The sequence below is a fragment of the Piliocolobus tephrosceles genome, chromosome 18 (genome assembly GCF_002776525.5).
Source record: "Piliocolobus tephrosceles isolate RC106 chromosome 18, ASM277652v3, whole genome shotgun sequence".
NCBI classification, from domain to species: domain Eukaryota; kingdom Metazoa; phylum Chordata; class Mammalia; order Primates; family Cercopithecidae; genus Piliocolobus; species Piliocolobus tephrosceles.
Window position 1 is genome coordinate 23,998,030 of NC_045451.1, and position 25,065 is coordinate 24,023,094.

The 25,065-nt window shown below is 39.0% G+C and overlaps 1 protein-coding gene across 5 annotated transcripts in view; it reads left to right on the forward strand.

Moving 5' to 3' along the window:
- The first annotated feature begins 6,417 nt into the window (after nt 1-6,417).
- TCF4 (transcription factor 4) overlaps nt 6,418-25,065 on the forward strand; it is a 366,762-nt gene continuing 348,114 nt past the window's right edge. For 2 of the 5 annotated variants that reach the window (XR_002732953.1, XM_031934569.1), the window contains exons 1-2: nt 9,109-9,195; nt 10,841-10,913. Coding sequence is in view for 4 of the 5 variants with exons in the window: in XM_031934569.1 (XP_031790429.1) it covers nt 9,124-9,195; nt 10,841-10,913 (145 nt within the window). In the remaining variant the exon portion in view is untranslated. Of the gene's footprint in view, nt 6,935-7,602; nt 8,199-9,103; nt 9,196-10,840; nt 10,914-25,065 lie in introns of those variants that run through there. The other 3 variants (XM_023218359.1, XM_031934570.1, XM_023218361.1) reach the window with 3 other exon arrangements.

A 25,065-nucleotide genomic window follows, 5' to 3' on the forward strand; every position in this document is an offset into this window, starting at 1 on the left:
TGTCATCCAGACTGGAGTGCAGTGGCACCATCTCGGCTCACTGCAACCTCCACCTCCCCGGTTCAAGCTATTCTCCCGTCTCAGCCTCCTGAGTACCTGGGATAGGCATGTGCCATCAATCCAGGCTAATTTTCATATTTTTAGTAGACACGGGGTTTCACCATGTTGGCCAGGCTGGTCACGAACTCCTGACCTCAAGTGATCCGCCCACCTCGGCCTCTCAAAGTGCTGGGATTACAGGGGCGAGCCACTGCGCCTGGCCTGTATGTGCTGATTTTTAAACTTTCAGCACATGCAAGGGAAAACAAGACCACGGAGGTACAGACAAAATGCTCTCTAGCCTACAACTTCATTTCTTCTCTGGATCCCTATTCTGGCCCTAGAAATCTGCAAGTCCTCCAAAAAAAAAAAAAAAAAAAAATGACAAAACCCTTAAAATAGAACACTCAGGCTGCAACAGAAAAACAGTTTTATGATTAGGAGGAAACTTCTAGAAGGCTAGTACTAAATCTTTTTCAGTCTTCTTTTAATTACCAAAATTCCATGGACACTCAGAAAGAAAGATTGTTAACATTTTATTTTTTTCCTTTTCCTTTTCCTAAAGTCCCAAACCATCTAAAAGCAGGCAAAATCTAAATTCTACTCTGTATGTGTCTAGGTCTATTAAGGAAGGTTTATTATCTTAAACATCAATCTGTTATGTATGACTTGATTTCCAAAATTGCTTGATTTTCTGGGTCATTCCTGGAGGAATACTTATGCACTATGCAGTGTGTTGGGTCTTAAGGATACACAGACCTGCTCTTCACCTTTGAAGAGGTAACATGCACTGAAAACAGAGAACATAATAAACCAATAATTGTGCACAGTGGGACCCATGTAGAAATAATGGTAGAAGGTATTGAGGAAAGACAGGGAACTGAATCATAATCCTGCCAAGGCAGAATTTTGATTTTTCCTACTTTTAGGTGTTTTGGGGGTTTGGGAAAGGAAAAGGGAAAAATGCATCTTTGACGATCTTTCATTCTTAGTGTCCATGAAGTTACATTAATTTAAATAAGACTCAAAAGATTTAGTGGCAGCCTCAGAGAAGGCTCCTTCTAATCATAAAACTGTTTTCTCTGTTGCAGTTTGACTGTTCTATTTTGAGGGTTTTGTCATTTTTTTTTTGGAGGACTTGCAGAGTGGGAGACTAGGGCAGGAATGGAGATCCAGAGAAGAAATGAGGTTGTCAGCTAGAGAGTATTTTGTCTGTACCTGGGTGGTCCTGCCTTCCCTTGTGTGTGCTGCAAGTTTAAAGTTTGGCACATGCAGATCTTCCCTGCAATTGGCCATGACCTAAAGCCATGGCATATGTCACTGAGCTGTAAGGAGAAGCATGGTCTACCTATGTTTAAATCTCAGCTCTGCCGTACGCGGCTGCGTCAGTCTCCTCCTCTGTAAAATGTTAAAATGTTATAATAGTTAAGCAGTATGATGACAGCACCTTGTATTGTATTAACAATAATGAAGACACTGTCCCCACGGCTTGGTAAAGTAAGGCAATTATAGTAGTTATATCTTTAGGGTCTAGAACTTAAGTGACAGGAGTCAGTAGCCTGCTGGAAATCAAACTTAACAGCAACATTTACTAACAATGAAATCAAGCTAAAATGAAACCCCAAGAAAAACTGATTTGAAAAAATGTAAAAGTTGTACCCTTCAGGGTAAAGTGTGCATCTTGAGGGTACAGATTACTCATTCATTTATTTAACAAATAGTTATTGAATACTTTATAAGTGCCAGGCACTGCAGTGGGTGTAGAGACATGGAGTGGACAAGATTCATGTACTCTGGCATTGTGGAGTCTACGGTCTGATGATGGGCAACGCAAAAGGAAATGCATTATTCCCTAAGCTAATTTTATGGCAGAGAATAACACGATCGAGTGCTTACTTTAGACAGAACAGTTAGGAAGGTCTAGTTAGGAGGAGGTGATGTTTAAGTTGAGACCAGAAGGATGGATGACGTGGAGTTAACCTTGTGAACAGTGACAGAAAGAATTAAGAGACCAGCATATGCAAAGGCCCCGGGGTGTGTAGAGGGCTCTGTGTCTCATAAATCTCTGGACTTCTTTCACACAAACTGGCTGCAGCTCTCCCCATCCCTCTTGCCAGCTGCCTTTCTGACTCAGACTTACGGTGTGAGTAGGGCTCCAGACTGAGGTCCTAGCTGGTTATACCCATTTGACATATCAACCTAAAAATACGCTGGGACAGTCTTCCCTTTCTACACATTTGCCACAGGCTGTATCTTGCTTACTGTGACTTAGCCATTCAATCAAGACTGCCCTTGACATTTATCTCATTCTGATTTTTTTTTTCCCTACATTTTTGCCTCAGGTCCTGAGAGAATGGCTGCTGACACAAGGGAGATGCTCAAAAATTACTTGCTGCATCTTTGGATGAATTTCTTTAGAGCATCAGACAGCTAATTTTGTTGTTGTTTGTGGCTTTATTTGCTTGTTTATTTTAACATAGGTGGGACTCAGGGAGAACAAACTGGATGGAATTTGAAGGAGAATGGTAGGGCATTCTGGATTACCAGAGGGCTGCCTGGCTATGCCGCTCATTAACGACATGACCTTGGCCCAGTCATCCCACTTGAGCCTTGACATTCTCAACTACAAATGAGGGCTTTAGACCAAGTACCCTTGAACATATAATTTGTTTCTGTCTACGAATCCACGGGGTATAAATATTTGCCACTCCTTCCATACTACTGTGAAAGAAGCATTATCTTTAGGCATTAACTCAGCTCATGCAATAATGATGCCTTATATTTGACAGAAATTTGTCATTTACAAAGCACTTTCATTTACATTATCTCATTTGATTTTAACCAGTCATGTAAGGTATTTAAGATAGTTAAAATTTTTTTTTTTTTATTTACATCTGACATAATGTGAAATTTGCCCAAGGTCACAAAGAGACAGAAAAGGGAATGAATGACACGTGTCTGTGCTGTTCTGATTATAGGTAGCACAATGAATCAGATAGGATCTCTATCATGTGGGAGTGAAGCAAATTTTTTTAGTTTACTCCCTAGAATAGCGGTCACTACTTTAGAAAAAAATGTTAATGACAGTTTTGACAATGTTGGAAGGTAAAGAATCTTTTTTTGTATGAAGTTCTTTAGTAGTAAGGATCAGAACCATACTTAGGTCAACTCACCTAGGGAAGGGGAACATTGCAAGAATTAACAATCTCATGGACAGGGGATACTGCACTCCTCATAGTAATTGGGAAATAATCTCCAGGCGTTTCTTCCTAGGACTTAATTGTTTGTCTGCTTTTCTTGGAACTCCCAAGACTGCTCTCTCTTATCTGAAGAGCAGCTTCCTCTGCTTACTCATGGTTCTTGTTTCCCTATAACCATGGCTCTCACATGGCTTAGCTTGCTGGGACCAGGTCTGGCCCGCTGACTACAAGATGTGCCTGATCCATCACTCACCATAGGCTACAGTCAAGCTCTCCCTCTTTTTGTTCCTGGGGTCCAATCTGCTGGGGCTGGTGGGGATGGGGCAAGAAGGAGTCATGTGACACCCCCATCAAGTTCTACCTTGCTATGAACTGAATGTTTGTGTCCCCTCCAAAATTCAGTTGAAACCCTAATTCACAATGTGCTAGTATTAGGAGATGGAGTCTTTGGGAGATAACTAGGGTTAACTGAGATCATGAAGGGTGAGCCTCCATGATGGCATTAGTGTTCTCATAAGAAGAGGAAGAAAGACCAAAGCTCGCTCTTTCTCCACCATGTGAGAATTCAGTGAGAAGGTAATCATTTGCAAGCCAGGAAGAGAGCCCCTCTCCAGAACTTCACCATGACGGCACCCTAATGTCAGACTTTGTAGCCTCCAGTGGTGTGAAAAACAAATGTCTGCTGTTGAAGTCATCCAGTCTATGGTATTTTGGCCAGTCTGAATTGACTAAGACAAACCTCTATATGAGGATTTATGAACAGGTTCCTAGGCAAGGGAGTTTGCAAATTGAAGAGACACCCCAAAACATACCTACTACCCCTCCTTTTTTATTTAAGTTTCACAGGATCGTCTTGGTTCTTCTTCTCTTAGGTGCCTCCAATCTTCTAAGTATAACTTATTCTCTGACAATTCTCTGACAGAATAAGTAGTTATTCTCCGACAATTAAGGAGAAACAAAAACAAAACCAAAAAAAAAAAAAAAAAAAAAAGACAAAACACCCACATTTGTCCCTGAAATTTAAAATAAGAAGGGTGGTTCCATTGTTTTCTGATTGTAGGGTCAAAAAACGAACAAGCAACTAGACTAGCAATCAAATACCTTTAGATCCCAAACTTCATCCTATCACTGGTTTCTGCATGGATTATTTATTGCCCTTGAAATTCAGTGGAATGTGGCTGGGTGCAGTGGCTCACACTTGTAATTCCAGCACTTTGGGAGGCTGAGGTGGGTGGATCACCTGGGGTCAGCAGTTCGAGACCAGCCTGACCAACATGGAGAAATCCCGTCTCTACAAAAAATACAAAATTAGCCGAGCGGGGTGGCGCATGCCTGTAATCCCAGATACCTGGGAGGCTGAGGCAGGAGAATCACTTGAACCTGGGAGGCGGAGGTTGCAGTGAGCCAAGATTGCGCCATTGTACTCCAGCCTGGACAGCAAGAGTGACACTCTGTCTCAAAACAAAACAAAACAAAACAAAACAAAACAAAAAAAGAAATTCAGCGGAATGAGGAGTCTTAAAAACCTAAAAGCTAGAAGGGGTTTTATCTAATCTAACCTCTGGATTTTACAGCAAAAGACATTGACAATAGGCCTTAGGTCACAGAATGACTAGAGGTAGAGTCAGTGGAATATTTCTCCTAAGACAACGTTTGTGATCTTTTCATTACATCATCTAAGCAGAGCCTGTAGGGGTTAACTCTGAGAATTGGGGATGATGCTTGTGATAATGCAGTATAAAGTAATGTCTAAATGTAAGATATGATTCTAAGATGGGAACACGGAACCGGGATGGAAGACAGGAATCTTCACCATGTATGAATGTACAGGAAACCACCAATAAATGCCTTTATTCTTGTTCTGTAAAAACTTACATGTAAATAAAAGATCCCCGAAATCGATCTGAACTCTGTTATTGCCACAAACTTTTATCAGAAAATGGAGATTAGGATGTTCCCACTGCCAGATGGTATAGGAATATGGTTGAATGTGGACTATGATCACAGACTGGTTTCAACGGTGGGCTCTGTCACTCAATATAGTTGTGTGACAGTTAGGCAAGTTTGTACCACTTAGAAAACTTCTTCCCTGGGTCAAGCTACCCAATTTTACTTGCTTCTGTTGCCCAATATACAAAATAGGGTAGTTACACACACTCCATAGGGTTATTCTTAGGCTTAAAGTAACCAGTATTTGTGAAATTATAAGAACAGTGTTTGGCATATAACAAACATATTATATGTGTTACCTGTCATTACTGTTACTTGCTTTTCTGTTGCAAGGACTGAAAGCTATTCTTCTGGAGTAGGCAAATTTCCATTTAAAATTCCATTGGCTAGGTTAGAGGTTTCAGTTGATTTAGTAACCAATTAGACATGGAAAGGAATTATTTCTTTTGCGGTGGCTTCATCTTTATCTGTATCCACTACAAAATTCATAAAGTGGGCATTATTTGCTTTTCACAGACCAGAAAACAGGCTAGAGGTAACTGCTTGGCCAGAAATGGAAGTTGAGTTAGTCGTGGCTAATGGTACAAACTACACTTGAGTCTACAAAGCAACAGATGAAGGTCTTCTCTAAGTGAAGACTTTCTGGACTTGTAAAGTCCTCACACTTCCATGGACCTGTAAGAAGATAGGGTGGGGGAGTTGGAGGAGAGGACCCACATCCCTCTTTCAGCCTAGGACCAACTTGGCTCAGAGGCCTTTTGCCATGCCACCCAAGGCTCCCTGAGAAATCCAGCTCCACAAAGGGGGAGAACCCAGGGTCGGCTTGCTGTGAGGGAGGTCGGCCCAGTCTTTCCCGAGCCTTCCTCAGGGAGAAATGGGGGGGGTCTCACTTCCCTGCAGAAGTCTGTGGAGTTTAATTTGTAAATTTATGCCGAAACTACACTTTTGTGTCAAAGAGCAAGGACGGCCAAGAAGCGGCAACACGAATAAGAGCGCAGGGAAATGGGGCCTGCGAACGACCCCGGCCTCGGGAACTCCCGCAGCTCCGCCCCACGCGCGACGCCCACCCGAGGACCGCCACCCGCCTCCGCTCCTGGAGGAGGCGTGGTCGACGCGCACCGCCATCTTGGACGCCTTTCTAGGAGCTCTGTTTACCACTCTATGGTCGCCCGCTCCCGCCCCGCCCCTTCCCAGTCATTGTCTGGAGGAGCAGCCGCGGCCGCAGCTCCTTCTCTTTATAAGCCCGCAGTTCCCGGATGTGAATGGATTACAATGTATCTTTCAGGGAAACCTATTATTATCAATGTGACTCCACGGGGGAGTCCATGGTGATGATGATGAGGAGGAGGATGATGATGATGAGACACCTCTAAACTTGGAACAAGTTTAATACTTGAGAGAAGAAGAAAAAAATCACCAACAAGATTTGTTTGAGGAAAAATTATAACTATCCTGTGTTGATTTTTGTTTTTTATAAACAATAAGAAAAAGTTGTTGGATTTTTTTTAATGATTTCTTTTTTGGGGGAGGGAATTTTGTTGCAGTTTTATGGTGGAAAATGCAAAAACCAGAGCCAGGTGCATAATCTTGTAATCTGTGGATATCCCTGGAGCAGGACTGAGTACCAGTTAAAATACTTTTTGGGGATACACATGTGAGATACTAAGTACTTGCAGAAGATTTTTGTCTATCTTTTTAAAGTCTCTTTCCTTGGAATATTGTGAGAATATTTGTGGCCATTTAAGGTAACGTTTCAATTTGCCGTCAGAGTAAACTGTTTGTAATTGAATTTAATTTTTAAAATGTCGATCCCGATGTTTTATTAAAACAAAAGGGACAACCTATTAAATAATTGCCAATGGGAAAAAGTGTGTGCATGCATTTTGTGTATGTACTCGCACATCTAGCAATACCAGGGTTTGTAGAATGTTTTTTTTTGTTTTTCCAAACACACGTTAAAATAGCGTATGTTGCATATACCGGATAAAGCACGCTTGTTATTACGAAACGATAGAATTATGAAGCTTAAATTTTATCCTAAAAAGTGATGTGAAAAAGTATGTTTTAAGAGCATGCAGGGCCTATAATGGTAAATGTTGAATTAAAAACTTACAGTGTTGGCGAACAGGGACTTAGCGTGCCTAGGAACTCAAGTGCAAAAACAAAACAACATCCACCCCCAAAAATTGTCCTTTTTTTTTTCGAAGTTTGCAGTTATACTATTCTATGACTTAAAAGGGAGGGGAAAGAAAGTGTGCAATTCAGATTTCGCCCCCAACGCAAAACTACCGAAACGAAAATCTCCCCAGGAAAATGTGGCTTGATTTATAGACGAAAAAGAAAAATATTGTTCCTCTTGGCAAAGTCTTTTTGCATCACGTGTATTTGCAGCCTAGTATAAACTTGCTTTGCCGTGTGTGGATGTGTGAGTGAGAGGGAACGAGAGTAAGAGAAAGAAAGAAGTGAAGGGATGTAAACTCGAATAAATTTCAAAGTGCCTCCGAGGGATGCAACGGGCAAAAACTGAACTGTTCAGGCTTCAGATTGTAACTGACGATCTGAGGAAAAATGAGGTGCTCGATGAATTTTCGTTTGTATTTTTTGGCGAGGCGGGGGAGGTGTTGAGATTTTTTTTTTTTTTCCCTTGGGGTGGGTGCGAGGGGGATGCATCCTAGCCTGCCCGACCCGGAGCAAGTCGCGTCTCCCCGCCGGAGCCCCCCCACCCATTTCTTTGCTGAACTTGCAATTCCGTGCGCCTCGGCGTGTTTCCCCCTCCCCCCTTCCCTCCGTCCCCTCCCCTCCCCGGAGAAGAGAGTTGGTGTTAAGAGTCAGGGATCTTGGCTGTGTGTCTGCGGATCTGTAGTGGCGGCGGCGGCAGCGGCGGCGGCGGGGAGGCAGCAGGCGCGGGAGCGGGCGCAGGAGCAGGCGGCGGCGGTGGCGGCGGCGGTTAGACATGAACGCCGCCTCGGCGCCGGCGGTGCACGGAGAGCCCCTTCTCGCGCGCGGGCGGTAGGTACCGGCGCCGGCGGGGCTCGGCGGGGCGGAGGCGCCCGGCGGCGCGGGGTTCGGGCTCGGCGGCCCCGCACGCGGCTCCGCGCCTCCAGCGCCGCGGGCTCCCGGCGCCCGGCGCTCCCAGAAGAGACACCCCTTCCCCTCCGCCGCTTCCCTCCCCCTCGCCGCCGGCCCCCCCGCCCCTCCCCGCGATGCCCCCTCGGAGGGACCGAGGACTTTGCCAGGGGCCTGACTTTAATTTTTATAACCCCTTTCTTTCACAAATTAGGGTGCTGGACAATTACAGGACCCGACCCTCCACTCCACTCCCCCCCACCCTGTCACCCCACCCCTCCCCCTTTGGACGTGTTTTCACTCCAGAGACGCTCATCTTTAATTTCTTGATAGCTACTTTGAAAAGCGGAGGGGAGTGGTGTGTGCGAGTGTGTGTGCGTGTGCGTGTGCGAGTGCGAGTGTGAGTGTGCGAGGGGGGTGGGGTGCAGGGTGGGGGGAAAGTTGAGACCGGATCGTTCTCAGTAGTTTCTCTTTTCTCTGTGATCCATTCATTTCTCGCTCTACCTCCTGTTGCATAAAATGATGCGCTGAAGAGCGGCTTTTTTTTTTTTTTTTCTTTCCCGGATTTGGTTTTACAGTGAATGTTACCAGTTTGATCGTCTCTTTGGAAATACAATATCGCTTTTTTTTTTTTTTTTTTTTTTTTTTTTTTTTTTTTTTTTTTTCTTTTTAAAAAAAAAAAACCAAACCCAACCCAACAACAAGTCTCCCATCCCTTCCTCCTTTCCACCTTAATCCCACCCCCCCCACATCCCTACCCCCAACCCCCCAGTCTCCAAAAATCCGATTGTGTTTTCTCCAAGGATTGGGACTGGATTTTCTGATTGCGGTTATTTCCATGTTTCTAGGTTTGTGTGATTTTGCTAAAATGCATCACCAACAGCGAATGGCTGCCTTAGGGACGGACAAAGAGCTGAGTGATTTACTGGATTTCAGTGCGGTAAGAAAGAACGGTGGAAACTAACAACAGCTGTGAAAAAAAACAAAACAAAAACCCAAACACTTCAGCTAGAAACCAGTAGGAATCCAAAGGACAGTAATAATTTTTAATTGGCTGAACCCTTGGTAAATATGAAGGTCTTTTTGACAAGTTTTTAACTATAATTTTGGGGTGTGATGGAAGATTCAGGCTTTTTGCTTTTTTGAGTTTTATCACTGGCCTTCAATTCCCTACCCACTAATTACCCCAAATAGTGGAATCTCACCCCAGTGGAAAACCAAAATAGACACCCCTAAAACTGTAAACCACCCCTAAAACTTGGCCATGTCTGAACATTGAGACTACTGATACTTTGCACGCTACTCTTCCTTTTATGTATTGTTTTTGGAAATGGCAAATAGAAAATAGGAGACCCAGTTGTCTCTTTAAAGTTTTAAGCTGATGATGCTTTGGATTAGTAGGACCTATTAGTTACATCTTACCTCCTAGTTACATCTTTTCCTAGGATTCTTAAAACTAGTGTGGATATGCTGAGCATACATTCTTTAGAACCGTTTGGACTGTTTTGGTAAATTTCGTAGTCGTGGCATCAGCACAAAGCGGAACTTAACACACTTGTGGAGTTTTACGGCTGTACTTGGTCCTTCTCCATCCCTCTGCTTCCCTTTCCTAAACCAAGTCCCAGACGTGTCAGAAGAATGAATTCATTTTTAATGCTAGATGAGTTTGGTGTAAGATGCATTTGTAAAGCAAAATAAAAAGAATCCACAAAACACACAAAATCCAAACCGCCTTCCAAGTGGGGCTCTTTCCTGCTGCTGCTGCTGCTGCTGCTGCTGCTGCTGCTGCTCCTCCTCCTCCTCCTTCTCCTCCTCCTCCTCCTCTTCTAGACCTTCTTTTGGAGAAATGGCTTTCGGAAGTTTTGCCAGGAAACGTAGCCCTAGGCAGGCAGCTTTGCAGCCCCCTTTCTGCTTGTTGCACTTTCTCCATTTGTTCCTTTGCTTTTTGCAGGCTCTGACTCAGGGAAGGTGTGCATTATCCACTAGATACGTCGAAGAAGAGGGAAACCAATTAGGGTCGAAATAAATGCTGGAGAGAGAGGGAGTGAAAGAGAGAGTGAGAGTGAGAGAGAGAGAGAGTCTTGCTTCCAATTGCTCTCCTGTTAGAGACGAAATGAGAATTTAGTGCAGGTGGCACTTTTATTTTTATTTGGGTTCACGTATGACAGGCAAATCCTATACGAGATGGAAATGGACATTGCCACGTTTATGGCCAAGGTTTCCAATATAAAACAAACAACTTTTTTCTTCTCCTTGGTGAAACTAGTGTTTTTCTAGAGAGGCTGCTGGCCTCCAACCTGAATCTTGATAACATTATGGGGACTCTGTTTGTTCCAAATGTAGTAGTTCTGCTTGGCCATCTAATGAACCTGAGGAAAAAGAAAGAACAGAGTGATAATGGGGGCTGGGGGTGGGATTTGGAATGTTGTTTCTCTTTTAGTTTTAAGTTGGATGGTGATGTATTTTACTAAATAAACCCTTAGCATAAACTCTAAGCTGTTTGGTAACAGTATGAAAGATCTTTGAGGAGCTCTGAAGGCACAAATGTCTTATTTTCAACTGTAATATTTCTTCGTTTCTTTTAGATGTTTTCACCTCCTGTAAGCAGTGGGAAAAATGGACCAACTTCTTTGGCAAGTGGACATTTTACTGGCTCAAGTATGTAAATTCTTTTCTTAGTGTGAAGTTAAATGTTTTTGGCTGTTTATTTACTCAATTATATGTTTCTGGCTCTGTTGAAGTGTTCTGAAAAAGTCATTGAATTTTAGCCTATAATCATATGGTTATTGCATTACCCATCAGTGGTATATCTTACACAAAATGTTATCTTGTGCAATTAAAATTAGGTCTTTTTTTTTAAGTCAAGGAAACTCTCTCAAAATTCCATCACTTAATTTAAAAGCAATTTTCTAATGCAGTTGTAATCAAACACATGAAGATAAGACCAGTGTTAACATGGGGAATAAATTAATGTTTCCTATTTGAAAATAAGGGGAAAAAAATCTCTAACATTCATAAAATGGGAAAATCCCTTGTAAATAATATCATTTATTAGGTACTGTACACAATTAACCCTTTTAAAGAAATGAACACTTAATTCTGCAAATGAATGCTATGTAGTAAACCATAGCTGTAAATAGTCTCTTGCTAATCTTAGAGGCTAAATATGAATTCACTTATATTTAAGATGCCCTTATTGATGCTTTAGCTGTTTCTTTTCCCTAATGATTTACTTGTGCAGTGAATTTTTACTGTATTTAAAGTTGCAAATCTGGAAGGACTTTTACGTTTTATAAATGAAAGATCTTTGGGTGATGCTTAAAAAAGACGCTAGCACTATTCACAAAGGAATCTGTGTGCACAGTGATTATCTGGCATCTAAGGAGGGGTTTATTACAGGGCTATTTGAATATCTCTTATTAAAAGTGCAGAGTGAAAATATTCATTTAAAATGTATTTTTTTAATCCAATGAATTTCAAATAAGAAAAAGTTATACATCGTTGCCTGCTGTCCTTTAAGTCCGAGGCTTTAATCCATTTATGCTTGTTAAGCAGCTGTAGTATTTTAGGAGTTCTGGCAATGGTATATAACAGTACATTAGGCCGAGTACTGTTCTTAAGTCAGACTGGTAAATGTTGACGTCTTTTAGCTGTGAGATGCCAGTGGAATTGTCTGTCAACTATGAATATAATTTAACATCTCTTAATATTCGTTTGGTGCTATAGCAATGAAAGAAGTTTGTTTGCTTATGTGATTTGTGTAATTGTTATATTTTTATAAAACTAATGACTTTTAAAAGTTGTTCATTTCCAAATAAGTTCCTACCCCTTCTATTGCCCGCCTAAGTTTAGGGAATTTGTGTGTCTGTAACTTGTTTTAAAAAATGTGAGATGCCTGTTGTATTTTTATTTTAGTTTTTTGATACACATTGATTAAAAGGACCATTGACAGACAATATGTTTGTGTTTTACTATCCTGGACCTTGTTATGTTTTCCACTTAGGGACTTGGGACAGTTTTTATATTAGTATTATATCTTTAAATTTCTGTGTAGTATCCTCTGTGCAACTTTTAAGATGGAAAATATGAATATGCATGTTTGACATAAAGGTAAGGACAAGTATCTTTTGTGGGCAAATTAATTTTTCATGTTAGACAAGATCAAAACTGTAACTATCTTTGACAGTATTTTTTTATGACTTAACTTAAAAATGTGTATTCAGTTTAAATCTAAAAGTAGCTTATGTCAGGCACAGAGATAGACTACTTTTAAAGTCAGTGCTAAAAAACTAGTTTGCAGTGTTGTGAAAACATGCATTTATAATAAGTATGTTACTTTAGATATCATTTAATAAAGTAAGGTGTTTAGAAATATGAGATTGTGTTACATTTAAAAAGACAACTGTATGTCTGATCCATTTTCTATGTTCACATTTAAATAAAGTTCTTGTGATGTTTAAATGTTTATAGAGAGTACAGGCTCTATAAGTTGAATATGTATTAATGCATTTTGGTAAGTGATCATGTATCAACACTTATACAGTTCTTAAGACAGTCTGTCTCTCACACACACACACACACACACACGTTCATGCATGCAAACCTGGAGAGAGACTTCACTCTTAGTAAGTTCTGTTATACTACTTCTAATGCATACACAGTGATTATTTTGAAGGTGTGGAACTTTAAGTTGCGTTGTACCAAAAGTGGTGTTTTCAGTATCAAATGTTTACTTGTAAGGGTAAAAAATGTAGTCTCTTTTATTCTGGCTGTCTGATTGAGAATGCAGGGTATTAATTTCATGTAGTATGATGGTGATTATAATATATAGGGTACCGATTGGAGTGTTCACTTTTCTTCTAGCAAGATATATTTGAACACAGGGCTATTAGTTAAGAAAACAGGTTGTATTTCCACTTAAAAGACTTAAATCTTTTTAAAAAGCGTAACACATTTTAAAAATCATGAAAACTGCATTTTGCCCTTTAATTGGTAGGATCAACTAGGAAACTTTGGAAAGGGAAATAATTTTCTGAATTTACTTCAAGTTAATATCCATTGTCTTGAGTGGACTCAGATGTCCCTTTCATGGGTTGCTTTGAAACTTGGATTTAGGAAAAAAAAGATCTCAACTATAAGTAAACTGTTCCTATTTGAAAAATCAGTTATAGTTTTTCAAAGTGAGGCATGGCAATAATTTATGCTTAGAGTTCCCAATAGCTTTGATTCCATTAATACAGGATGCTCCATAGTGATTTGCAGCGTGAGAATAAAAATAAAGTGTGGCCATATTCCCTTTAATCTTTCATTTCACAAACATGGTTTTTCCTACCACCTTAAGAAATGGTGAGGCTGCTAGGGAGAATGGAATGTAACCTGAGCTACAGCCTGACATTCCCAGGGAGCATTTTTCACATGAAAGGCTTTTGTCAACCCAGGAAAGGACTAGCAGTTTTTGTTTGATGTTTGCAGGTGTTCAGCAGAAAGCACTAAAACAATTCAGCCATGATGGTTCAGAGCTTCGATGACCTTAACAGGGAAAATTGGTGGGCTCTGGAATTATTTTTAAGAAATAGTTGTAACCTATATGGTAACTTAAACAAAGGGATTTAATATCCGTTATATCATTGATCTTAAAACAAACTAAAAGCATCCACATGCTTGGATGATTGGAAAGTTATTCTCATTGAAAAGTAGGATGCCTAAGTTACCAAAAAAAGAAAATCATGTAAACAGTCTATAAGTTATTGATGAGTATGGGCTTAATTTTCTGATATAGCAAAAGGGCAGTTTATTTGGTTACCTTTGACTCCTGTGAGGAAAAGATAAACATACTAGCTTTGGCATCTTTTGAAACAGTCATTTTAAAGTTGGGCCACTAAAATGATGTATTCTAGAGAACTTGTTAGATCAGGCCTGGTCACATCTGTTACATGTATTTACTGGGGGTCTATGACAGATACTACATCTTTCTCCTTTAGTTTAAAAGTTGAGCTTTTTCCCCTGTAATTGTTTAGTTTTACTGAGGTGTTCAGGTATTGTGAAAAGATTGTCAAATGAACGAGTGTTTGAACCAGAGCAGCATTAAAACACACCACATCTGTGTAGTGGGTCATTTTTGGAAGAGAAAAGTATTGCTTGAAATTTACGTAAGTTAACTAACCTATATCCAAATGACACAAAAATGATATGCCAATTGAGTGAATTCATTGAGGTGGAAAAAAATCAATCCGGTGGGTAGTTTTGTATGATACAGCAAATTCATATGGTCACATCCTGAATTAATTTTGAGTTCATAGTGATGGCATGAAAAAAAAAATTGGTTTCCCCTTAAAGGTATTTGTTGAGAGCTGCTTAATATTGTGTGTGTGTATGTAAGTGAGTGAAAACACCCTTAATCGTAAATGGTATGATCCCTCATAAGGGAGCTGTGGCTTTTTGTAAAGGGCAGAGTAATTTAACAGGTTAAAAGAAGTACAGTGGCATTAAACCCATTATGTTAGAATCATAGAATTTTGGGCATAGAAACCTTTTAGAAATGTTGCCCAGTGCCTTCATTATTACAGGCAAAGAAAACTGAGGCCCAAGATAAGGAGTTCCAAACTGTGCTTTTTTATTTGTTATTTTAAAAAACAAGTTTTTATTTGCTAATTCTCTATAGCCCTGCAAATCCTTTATTGGAAATAATCGCGGTCTCACTGCTGTCTTTCTGCCATTTGTACTGCGTAATGGGGCATGAGGATTAGTGTGCTGATAGTTGTGCATATAAATGCTGCTGGATGTGCATGTGCTTTCTGAAAACTTCTTTAGGTTTGGAGCTGAATTTTGGATTATTGATCATTCTCTTTTGCCTGGTCTTCCCTGTGACTGTTTTGCATGATGTTGGGTAAAATAATAGTGTGGGTGAGCATGTCATAGTGCTTCTCAGTGTGTTGGAGAGGTGTGCTGTGTACCTTATACCTGTTGTATTTTTTAAATCCTCACAAGAACCTAGTGAGATCCAAGGATTACTACTATTCTCTATTCATAGCTGAGGAAACAGAGAGATGTTAAACAACTTGATCATAAGGTAGCCAATAATGAAATTAGGTTTTAACCTCAGGTTTGTCTAGCTCAAAGTCCTGAGTTCACACACACACACACACACACACACACACACACACACACACACACGTCAGACAGCTCATTTTTTCAAGATTATATAGGCAAACAATGTGATATTGAGGTTTGGCACGAAATACTATCCATGATCTGTAGGGTAGATAGCATTTTAAAAAACATACTTAATGTAATGATGTAAACCATACCCATTGTTTTTCTTGCCTTTGTATCCAAATAAGCTACCCTTCTAATTTATGACAGATTTCAATGTGACTAAATATGTCTTTCACCTATCTTTATTAGTTTTACCAAGAAAATACAGTAGATATTTAAAAAGTTGTGCTTTCATTCTATTGTAAGTTGATAGTCTACATGGATACCAATGAAAACATGTTTTTATGTAACTAATCAATTCAGAATTTGAGGTAACCAAGCCAATGTATTAATGTGTAAAAAATAAGGATCTCTTGTCTTTAAATATAAAAAAGTTTTGCACTTTGTTGTTAGATCTTTGAAGCCTAATATTCAAGAACAATAACCTAAATTCTATCTGCATCACTAAAATAAGCAGTTTTGAAGGTTTGATATGTCTGTTACCAGACATGTGCTTAAAATGTTACATTTTCTAAATTCAGAAGGCAGAAGCAGTACTCTATTTGACACTGACTTAAGTAAATAAAATGCATTAAACAAGTGTGGGGATCCAAGAACTGTTGAAACTGAAATGCTTAACATTTTTGACAGCATCAGCAAATTATCCTTACCCTACTATTGTAATGAGGAAATCACTTAAATAACAGATGAACAGCCAAGTCACATAAACATATATAATAGAACTATGTAATGAAAGTTTATGCTGTTAATTGCTCGAATCTGTCTTAAATGCTTAGAATCATGGAGCAGTAAAGACTGTCATATAAACAGTTTTGTTTTGAGCTTAAAATTATTCCTTTTTGCTTTCATCTGCTATGATAAACAAAGTAATTTTGTAAGCTTTAAAGATCAAACATTTACTCCTAATGGTAAACTACATTTTATATTGGAAATTTGCAACCTCGTCCAAGTCATAGAGTTGAGTCCTGGTGGCCCCAGGCCTGTGATTTTCAACGTTTAGTATTATGATGCTATTTAGATCTGTTCCCATAAGCCAAGATAACAGATCTTAAGTTGCCTAATAAGGAACATGGTGTGTTTTGAAATGTTCTTCAGTTTACAAGTCTGAAACCAAAATGTTCTTGGCCAAATCTTTAGAATCTATACGTATGTTGAATAAGTCAGATTTTATACAGACATAGCGTGAAAATGAAGCTAAGTAGGAACAGAAAAATCTGCCCTTTCTTTATTATTATATATTTTTTTGTATTTTATGTGCTATTTTTTATGGCCAGGTGTTCTTCCAAGTTAATTAGATAGTGCTAAGTATTAGAAAATGTAAAATAGGTTATAGGTTTTTTAAAATGTTATTTTTGTTACTGGTTTGTTATTACTCTGGATAAAATTTTCACAACTGACCACCAGGTTTATTAGCTTATATGTGAGCTATCCATTTTGTACATTCGTGAGCCAGTTGACTAGGAATAAGGTATGCGCCTGGGTTTTATGTGGATACTTTTGACCCATATCTCTCCTAATGCTTAGGAGAGAGATGTAAGAGAAATAATAATTTAATCTTTGGAGAAGATTAACACTTTTTTTATAAGTTATATATAGTTAAATATATATATTTATATTACACTTTCAGGAATAGTGAAAATGTTGAAAAGGTTGTCATGTTTACTTTCATTTCAAAGATAAATAAGGGCCCAGTTAATCAGCATATCAAATACCCAGGTGTGTTTAAAATCAGTTTATGTGGATGAATTTCAGGGCTGTAAGAAAGTATTTTATTTAAAGGTGCAGCCACACGATTGATTGTTCAAATGGATGCTTTTGTACTTTTGTGTGACAATTAACATTTAATGAATGACTTTCTAGACTGGCATTGGTGGTAATTACTATATGTAGTTTATTAACTGCAATCCATTGTTGGATGTGCCTTTATTGATTTGTTTTGCAAACACCCCTTCACACGTGCAGCAGTATTTGTGCAGCCGTATTTGTACGTTACTTTTTAAAGAACCTGTTTCACTTGCTGATGCTGACATTGCCTCTAAAAATGTTAGTTTATAAATTCTCCTGTGCTAGAATGCCTCTTTGATCCGAGTAATTTTAGCTGAAATACAAAATCCCTCAACTTTTCTGCTATAAAAAATTCGCATTCAAATTCTCAGGGAATCCCAAAGTAATGACACAGTTTTGTTTTTCAAGTGAATAATTTATGGAAACTTACATTTACAAGATACTTTAGAGATGCTCTATTATTTTTTAGGTAAGTAGCAAAGGCTTGGGAGGGTTAAAAGTCTTTTGCCCAAATCATGCAGTTGGTTATTGGCTGTAATAGGACACAAATACACATGTCCTGACCCTCTGGTCAAAGACCTCATGCTGCTTTTAATTAAGGCTTGGACTCAATTCGATGGTACCAACTGTATATTTCTTAAGAAGGGGAAAATGTGTATAATCTACCATTTCTGAAAAAAATTATTAAAAACTGAGATTGTGAAAGATGGAAGTTGTCATCCAGCCCACTTGTCATCACGTGTTCTAATTTGGCCAAGGCAGTTGACAAATAACTGTTAAAATGTATTGTGTTATTAAAAATAACAAAGTAAGACCCATGATTAAATATCAGGGCTGTAATTTAATCTTGGGGGTTCTGGTGCTGTTCATAAACCATTTGGCTTTTTTCTGTAACAGATGACGTCAAAATCTAGCTTGATTGAATTATGACCCTGGGTTACAGCAGCACCTGCTGGTGCCTCTTTACTTCATGGCCTGTCAGCATTTCCATTACAAACTTTTTTTCTCTGACATTTTAAACTTCAAATAGTTAAACTGGACTGATGGTTGGCATATAAACTTTCTGCTCCTTGGGAAAAGACCACTTGCTCAATAAAAACAGAGAAGGTGCTGACAAAGCCCCATTACAGGATACCCCTTAGAATGTTCTGCTGTGCTTTAATCTTCCATTCATTTAAACATTCTTTTGAGGCGTACTTAGCTGAATTTCAAGGCATCCAAATGGAAGGTTTTTAATCTCAGATTTCCCATGTGAAGACTTAAGTACAGAGTCTTTACAGGACTGGTAAAGTGCAAAAAGACCTAGCATCTATGCAGCTTATTGAAACTCTGGACAATCCAGTTTTCGTACGGGGTGTAAAATGCTGAAGAGCAAGCCATAAAAAACATGCAAATTGGCATACCTTGTCAGTGATTGCTTTGATACTCACTTAAGATGAGTAAAAATTGATAATGAATGGTTAGAAAAGTATCTTTATTTATATTATTTTCTGGAGACTGGTAGCATAGCTTCAGTTTGTCCCTCGGGTTTTAATATGTTGGGAATGGAGATGGGATGTTGTTTGCGTCTAGCTAGCCAGCTTTTTATCTATCTAGTCTAATTCTGATTGATGGATCATCTGATACATATATTTTTTAGTACCTGCTATGCTTATATCTCCATGTTAGCAATTAGAGGACATAGAGGGCTTTATAGAAGAGACATCTTCTCTCAGAGGGCATATACTCTAACACAGGAGTGTCCAATCTTTTGGCTTCCCTGGGCTACATTAGAAGAATTGTCTTGGGACACACAAAAAATACACTAATGATAGTTGATGAGCTGGAAAAAAATTTGCAAAAAACCCTCATGTTTTAAGAAAGTTTACGAATTTGTGTTAGACTGTGGGTTGGACAAGCTTCTTCTAACAGGAGAAAATAGAAAAGTAAGAATGTAATTAACATCTAGCATTGAGAAGACACAATAATGTGGGAGTTTAGAGAAATGAAAACTTCTTTCATGGCGAAATTAATAACCAAGGGTTCAAGGAAAACGCAATTCTAATCCTTAAAGGAATGGTAGAATTTTGACAAGTAGGTAGTGAGACTGAGCATGCATATCAGGATCACTGCAAACCAAGCACAGATGAAAGAAACTGGAAAGGGTAGATTAAAGAGATCTCCCAGAGAGAAGTTTCTTGGCTCTGTAGTGGAGTCAGCTCTGGTCTAGACACATGGGATGATTTCCTGGCAAAAACTCCTGTCTTGGTTGCTGTTTATTTGCTTTACTGAGTTTGCATTTCATTGGGGGGTGTTACAGATTATAATCCAGTTCCATCCAAAAGTATATGTTTTTAATGGTAGTGTCGGGGTAGAAATAGAAGTTTTTGTGTCCCCAGTTCCCAAAATTCTTCCTACTCTATCACTCAGCAATGGAAACTTGCTTGAGCCAAATGAGGCTGCTTTGGAGAAAATTGTTCATGTAGCCAAATTCTGGAAATCTAGATTCTTTTGCAATGTTTGCTGGTAAGTAGCTGTTTCATATTGAGGAAGTGGTAGGACTTTAAAGCCTGCATCTTAAAACTAAACAAAATCGAAACTCACCAGTACAATTCAAGAGGGGTTTTCACATTTTTTAAAAAAGGAATACTGCTGTATTTAAAACATTTTAGGATTGCAAAAATTCATCATTATAATTTTTATTATCATCACTGGCATCACCATGACCAGTGTCACATTGTTCGGTCAAAAGCTGGAAGGGAAATGTGATAGTTATTGTTGCCATGTTATATATTGAGAAATGTGTTTAAAACTTTTCTGGAGATATTGTGATCTTAGCAAAAACTAATGTAATATTTGTAAAAACATTGTGGAGTGGCCAGGTATACCTTTGAATGAAACTGACCAGAAATACATCACAAATAGAAAAATACATGTGTGTGTGTATGTGTATACCATCCCTTCCCCCAAATATTGTTGAGTTCAGATTAAAGTGTCTTTCTCTCTGTGACCTGCAAGTATTTTAATGTAGCGTGTGTGTCTAATTTCCATTGTGAAGCCAAAAATTCAATTGATAGTTGATATTGGCTTAGGAAGAATTTATTAATGAATAACTGTGTTTGGTATAGAGTAAAAAAATTTTTTTTATGACAAAGAGGATATTCTAGACTCGTGTAAAAGATTACAATTAAGAACCTATGAATTCCTCAACCTTTGTCTTCACTTTTCAAAAAGTAAGGGATTTATATTGGAAATATTTTGCAACCCTGCAACCTGAAACGCAAAGCTTTGGTAAGCAGGTGGTAATAATATTTCCAGGTTGACTATACAATTTCATACATAACCCAGTTTGTAAGTTTGAAAAGAGATAAAACGATGTCAGTTTTAATGCTTGTTTGAATAATTGTTCTTTGTTATGTGCCCTCTTGTACATCATTGTCCACTAACTGATGCCCCAAACCATTGAATGCTTTTCTGTTCTCTTATGGCCACTGTGATTCTTCAATCTAGTTACTTCTAACTGCAAGATTAATTTTCTTCTGACATCTAATTTTCCCCTGATTTTATTAACATCATATTATTCTTTTTCCGGCTCATTTGGAATGATTTCTCTTTTATATGGGGTGTACATTTGTAGTGTCCCACTTGTAAGGGAATTCTACACTTTAATCCTTAGTAATTTTGGTAGAGTTGAATAAGATGAGAGATAGTCCATAACTGTTTGAGGCTTGATTGTTTAAAGGAAGTGGAAAGCTTCAGAAAAGTGAAAGTGGATGAATGCATGCCATGTTGTTATTTTTTCAGTGTGAGTGTATTTCACTGGAGTAACGATAGAATTTTTAGGAATTGTTACCTTTAATTTACTTATTTGCACATTCATTCGTCCATTCATTCATTCATTCATTCAGTAAAAGTTTTTTTTAATGAGAATCAAGATACAAGTTACAGTGCTAGAAATTATGGTGCTACAAAGAACAACAAATTTCAGCTTCGGCATTGGGACATGATGTTGCAGTTATTAAATAAAAGTTCTACAATAATTCAAATAAGGTACTTTTAAAATAAATGATGTTGGCCAGGCGGGGTGGCTCATGCCTGTAATCGCAGCACTTTGGGAGGCTGAGTCAGGCGGATCATTTGAAGTCGGGAGTTTGAGACCAGCCTGGCCAACATGATTTAATTATTTAATAGAAAACCCGTCTCTACTAAAAATACAAAAATTAGCTGGGCTTGGTGGCAGGCACTTGTAATCTCACCTAGTCGGGAAGCTGAGGCAGGAGAATGGCTTGAACCCAGGAGGCGAAGTTTGTGGTGAGCCGAAATTGCGCCACTGCACTCCAGTATGGGCGACAGAGCAAGACTCTGTCTCAAAACTAAAATAAAGTAAAATAAAATAAGTTGAAATATGCAAATAGACTTTTTCCAAAGACACTTTTCAAATATAACCAGGTGCGGACTTCACATTTCTAACTGAAACAGAAATTCTAAAATCTGTATATATGTGTCCATGTTCTATGTGAATATAAAGGAAGGAGAATGGATTCGAATGCTTGTAGAAATTGGCCCTTGAAGTGTAGTGTTAGGAATGTACTCCGAAATTTCGTGTCAGAGGTTGTCTGGGAGGCAGTGAGAATTATGTTCCATTCATCCTTTTTGAGCAGAAATTAAAATTTTGGATGTGTAGATGGTACTCATTTACTTCTAGGACACTAGATATACATGCTTATCTTTTTTACCCCACACTTGAATTATGTTAATATTTGTTTGAAATTGACAACAGTAAAATATTCTCTTAAAATTAAGTACATGATGATTTAGCATCTACACATGTCAGGTAATACTCTGACTGCTCTAAATAAAATGATGAGCAAGACAGGTATGTTTCTGGTGTGGCCTACATGGAGGACGCAGATATTAATGGATAATCAGCCAAAGAAGGTCAAATACTACATTTGAAGGTGTGTGGCCTGAGAAGAGTTTCCAATAGGAATATCTGACCAAGCGGAACAGTCAGGAAAGACTCAGAGATCAGCCCAGGTGAACTGTGGTCTTTAGATGAGGGGGAGTTAAGTGGGTGGAGTTTGCTTGGCTGACAGGTAGGGCATGATTCCAGCCGCTGCGGCTGGTGGGGGTTGGTAGGTGTCAGATCCTGCAAGACTGAGCCACAGGGAGCCATTGACAGTGTGCTGCTAATCAGATTTGTGTCTGGGACATGGACCCAAGGGGAGTCAGTGTGGGTGGTCTATACCAGTTGTGAGGTTTTTGCAGAAGTTTAGGTGAGAGACAGAGTTGTTGGTTCTACAGTGTGGGTGATGAAGTTGGAGAATTAACTCTGTAGACTTTATTTGAAATCTGTACCTTTACCTCATTGGGGAGCATTCATAGTGGCTACTTGGTTTTGTGTTTTTTTTTTGTTTTGTTTGGTTGTGTTTTTGGTGAAACTTCCTATAACTTTCTAATATTTGAAAATCTACCATATGTTATACATTCCGACAGTAATTGTGAGACCTAATTCAGCTACTGTGTGATAGCCACTACCTTTTTAGCAACCAAGCACTAACTAGAGAAGTGCTCTTTTATTTTCTGAGAAAAGTGTTAGATTGATTTTGCAATTCTGCAAGGGTACAGGGGTGGAAGTGGGTCTTATTGAATGGACTTCAGTACTATTTAGGCTTTTTTTTTTTTTTTTTTTTGCGATAGAGTTTCACTCTCGTTGCCCAGGCTGGAGTACAATGGCGCGATCTCAGCTCACCGTAAACTCTGCCTCCTGAGTTCAGGCGATTCTCCTGCCTCAGGCTCCTGAGTAGCTGAAATTACAGGCATGTGCCACCACGCCTGGCTGATTTTGTAGTTTTAGTAGAGACGGGGTTTCTCCATGTTGGTCAGGCTGGTCTCGAACTCCTGGACCTCAGGTGATCCACCCAACTCGGCCTCCCAAAATGCTAGGATTACAGGCGTGAGCCACTGTGCCTGGCCCTGTTTAGGCTTTTTATAGCTTATGTTCTTATGAGCAGTAAACATTATGATGGTTTTGTTAGACCTGTTGAGTTGAATTCACTTCTCCTGCCTGTGGTCAGGTATCAGCACAGCCACAGAAGTTAGTGAATGTCTTTGTTGGTGGACATTAGGAAGGTGGTTTAATTTATGTGATATTCTGTCTGGGATTGCAGCATTATTGTTAGATGGCATTTTGTCACAGGGAGGAAATTACCTGGTAACTCTTGATTAGGAACAAAATGAAGCTTCCCCTTTTTACAAATCCTGGCTAATATTCCGTTTGGCTCTCGTCTGTTGACCATGTCTCTCTCTCCCCTTCCTCCTCACTCCATTTTCTCAACTATTTTATTGTTTACTACTGGAAGTCACCTCTCAAATCAGGATACTTGTTAGTCCCTTTTAGGAAAAATATCACCATTCTTTCACTGTTATTTTCTGTTGAAGTTGAAAAACAAAATGCTACTTTTTTTTCCTTTCCATGTTTGGTTACACCAGCTAGTTAGAGCCTTGGGGTAATACTGTGGGCATGGGTTGGATCCTGATATCTGTGTCAGTTAGTGTCAGTTGGTTCCATGACCGTAGAGCTCTTCGTGTCCTTCATACAAGGGTGCTGAAACAAGAGGGGCATAGAACGGTCTACACCAAGCGAAAAACTCTTGAAAGCACGTGCCCACTGCAGGTGAATTGGTAGCATAGCGTGGAGAGAAGTGGGCAGTGCTTGGTCCTGTTTCTGCCTCCTAGAGAGTTCCTCTCAGCATCCAGGCATGCTTTAGTAACTCTTAGTTAAAACAAAATGAACTATAATTAATTACCTTTCTTTTGGGAGGGACACAGAGAGTTTCAACAGTATCTGCAATGCCTTTTTTTTTTTTGAAAAGTATGATAGAACATTAAGGTTGACAGAGCTGAGGATGGGTTGGAGGCTGAATTATGATGCGTGTTTTCTTTATGCTTGAATTATTTCATAATTAAAAACAAAACATACAATAACGACAACAACAACAACAAAAAACCACCCTCTGCCTCGCATTCACATTCCCCTCTGGCCATAGCCTCTTCCTTAATTTCCTTCCTACCAAGACTTTTGTTTAGTGTTTTCTACACAGGCTGCTACTGCGTGCTTTAAAATTTAACCCCAAGCAAATATTAGAAAACATATTTTATCTTACAATATTTGATGCCTACAGAATAATCTGTGTAGCAGATATAAGTTGTGAATCTTAATCATGGAGTGAACACCTATGAACCCACCAGCCAGCATAAGTACTGGAACAATGGCAGATCCATTGGCTGGCCTATGGGTTTGTTCCCTGTCCACCTTCCCCTATCTTTCCTGCCAGAGAGAAACATTCTCATGCCCTTTTTTTAAGTAGTATTGTGACTGGCATATGTATCTCTAAACAATACTGTATGTTGTTTGGTTTTGCTTGTTTTGGAGGATTACAAAACTGATAGATTGTTTTGTGCTACTTGCTTTTTCACTTGATATGTTATTGTCCATGTTGTTGCATGTGGTGTACGTTCATTTTCTCTGCAGGTTATGTTTATTTATGCATGTTCCAGCTGATGAACCTTTGTGTTGATTCCTCTTTTTTGGAACTACAAACTTTCTTGTGTGTTTCTCTTGATGCACATGTGTAAGACTTTCTTTGTACGGTAGATACCTATCTCAGTAGATATCTATGAGTAGAATTGCTGGTTTGTAGAGTTATATGAAAGCATGACAGGATAGTGTCCAATTGTTTTTCAAAGATTCTTACTAATCTGCACTCCCACCTGTAGCATAAAGGATTACTATTGGTGCAGTCTACTATGTATAAAATAGAAAATGTAT